Genomic DNA, 2,556 nt, shown 5'->3' with positions numbered 1-2,556 from the left:
GTCCTACTACTTACGAACACCAGTATACACGTATATACATTTTACCTACTTTCTCGTTTTTCTCCTCCTTTCTTCTCGCCTTCTGTACCTATACCTACACGTACACTCTCATTTAAAACTACTTTACGCTCCTGAAACGAAAAGTTTCTCGTGCTCGGCTGCAAACGTCGCAGTTTTACTATTTCGTTAATGGCCGTCTTTTTTTTCAGTTTCAGAATGAACGCGACGACGACCTACACAGGCGCAACAACCGCTTTAACTGGAATTATGGGCCTCGAGTCGGAGATAAGGATGAACAGAGCGGAAAACGTTTTCGATAGTGACCTTGATATTTCCCCGGTCACACTGTCCTCAGCATGGTCCAGAGTAGCGAGACTACTGCTGTTGTCCTCGATGGCTGTCGGCGGCAGTATCGGTAACGTCTTCATGATCTCTGCGGTAGTTGTGGAGGATCAACTCAAAAAACGAGGTACAGTTGCTACACGTTTACACTACTTAGTTTCTCGCGATCTGAATTGAACAAATGGAAAAATATGGAACAGTTGCTGTCCCCTAGGATCTATGATAGAAGTGCTTCTGCTTTTAACCCTTTGGCTTACGAGTCAGACTCGTGGTACAGATTCTGATCTGATAAAAGATCTGATTCAGATGTGATAAAAATAAATATGTCAGTAAGAAAAATTAATTTCAATTCTAACTTTCGTCTTAATTTATGAGACTGAGGATTACCAAATGAAATTAGTCTGTAATTCATTAGCTTCTCTTATTTAACCGTTTGCACTCGAGAGGCGACTAAGAACGACGTTATATTTACCATTACAGGCAACTCTAAGGATGATATTTTTCAAGACAGCAGGTCTATGGACCTCCGTGAATTGTTCACTACATGTTTAGAGATCTCAGCAGTGAAATAATTCGAAAGACCAACTTCTAATAAAAATATTAGTTTTGAAAAATTACATTAATTTTTGCTACTTCCTTGTAGAAAGGGCCTTCGAGTGCAGAGTGTTAATACAGTAGTAAAATAGTAAATAACTGACGCTTAGATGCAGTATCGGAAAGTAAAAATCATAAGTCAAGGGGTTAATATAAGATATAAATGTTTCTGGATTTAACAATTTTACATTTATTTATAAAATTAATGAAAATGTACTTGTATTGAATTACTGAAAATATTTTCATTTTATTTCAAAATGGCACATAGAATATTGTTTGAAAAATTTCAGAGCTAATATAACAATTACATAGAAGAAATATTACGTAAGATTGCATCTCTCACAAAGCAATATCTTCAAGATAATAAATATTTTTCTGGTAAACGTAGAATAACAAGGTTCCCATAGATATAGAATCCCTTTCAACAATGGAACCGATCTTATAGGACAGAGTCATCCGTTGCTCTTTGTAAAATAGTTCCTTTTTATCTCTCGCTGCGGAAAGATCTCCTCTTGCTCGCTCTCGTATGTAAAAGGACAAAAGGCTGCTACACGTGGATATGGCGACGCGAAGGATAATAGTAAGAAAGGAAGTGCTCTTTGATTCTCCTATTTTTGCCTCTCCACTCTCCTCTTTCCTCGCGGTAACCAAGATCACCTTTTTCGGTATTTATTGAACAGGGCAACTATTACGATAACGGATATCGAGAATTCTTTTTCAAATTTTTCGATATTTTTCCCTATCAACGATCAATAGAGAAATACAGTATATTCTCCACAAGAGTTAGACCGCAAGGAAGCTAAACCTGACACTCGTAGAGTCAAGGACTACGTTTTCGAGCCTCGCGCCCGCCTTTGTAGTTTGCCGAACATAGACAACGACAGCGAATAAAAGATAAGCATGAAACCTGAGTCGAGGCAACCAAGCGATTTAAATATCAACTTTCCTAATTTTTCTGATGAAAATGACATAAAACACGACATAATTTGAACAACAACTTACTTATTAACACGTTCACTGTCACGCCAGATTTACAGGTTGCTGTCAGGCGGCCAAAATTCTCGTATATATTCCGAAAACCGATTTTTAATTGCGAAACACTACTGAGACGGTTTAATTTGGGGCAGCCAACTCATATTTGAGCTGGCAATACACAATACAATTAACTACTAAACCAAATCACCAGAAAAAAACCCATTTTTGTAACTCACTGTTCGCTGATTAAACAGCTGAACTCTGCAACGTGAATTTGACTGCATTTTCTCCTTCCTCCCACTCAGATCGTCATCCTTCCTTCCTTCCTCCCAGTTCCGAGCGATTTTGCAAGACTCACAAACTCACCAAGTGTGAGTCACTGTGGAATGGACAACGCGAAAAGTTCTTCGAAACGCGATTTATTTCAGTTTTATTCAGAAAGGGAGAAACCGCGAATTTATATTATTTTCAATATTATTATTGAACTAAACTTTCGTAGAACGCGAGTGAAAAATTGAAAGAATCAAAAGAAAAAACGCGAATTAGTATCTTTTTCGGTTCTAGAATATAAGAAAATCTGAATAAAATACGCGACGAGAATTGGGGAAAAGCATAAGTTAAACGCGTAAAAATATTCAATAATAA

At 37.4% G+C, this 2,556-nt stretch overlaps 1 protein-coding gene across 1 annotated transcript in view; it reads left to right on the top strand.

Annotated features, from left to right (window-relative positions):
• The first annotated feature begins 216 nt into the window (after positions 1 to 216).
• Positions 217 to 2,556, top strand: part of LOC108574463 (neuropeptide Y receptor-like) — a 30,138-nt gene continuing 27,798 nt past the window's right edge. The window contains exon 1 of the mRNA XM_017937062.1: positions 217 to 469. Within this exon, the coding sequence (XP_017792551.1) occupies positions 217 to 469 (253 nt within the window). The remainder of the gene's footprint in view (positions 470 to 2,556) is intronic.

This window comes from Habropoda laboriosa, unplaced genomic scaffold (genome assembly GCF_001263275.1).
Source record: "Habropoda laboriosa isolate 0110345459 unplaced genomic scaffold, ASM126327v1 scaffold172, whole genome shotgun sequence".
Classification (NCBI taxonomy): Eukaryota; Metazoa; Arthropoda; class Insecta; order Hymenoptera; family Apidae; genus Habropoda; species Habropoda laboriosa.
This window is presented reverse-complemented; position numbering and strand designations above follow the sequence as displayed.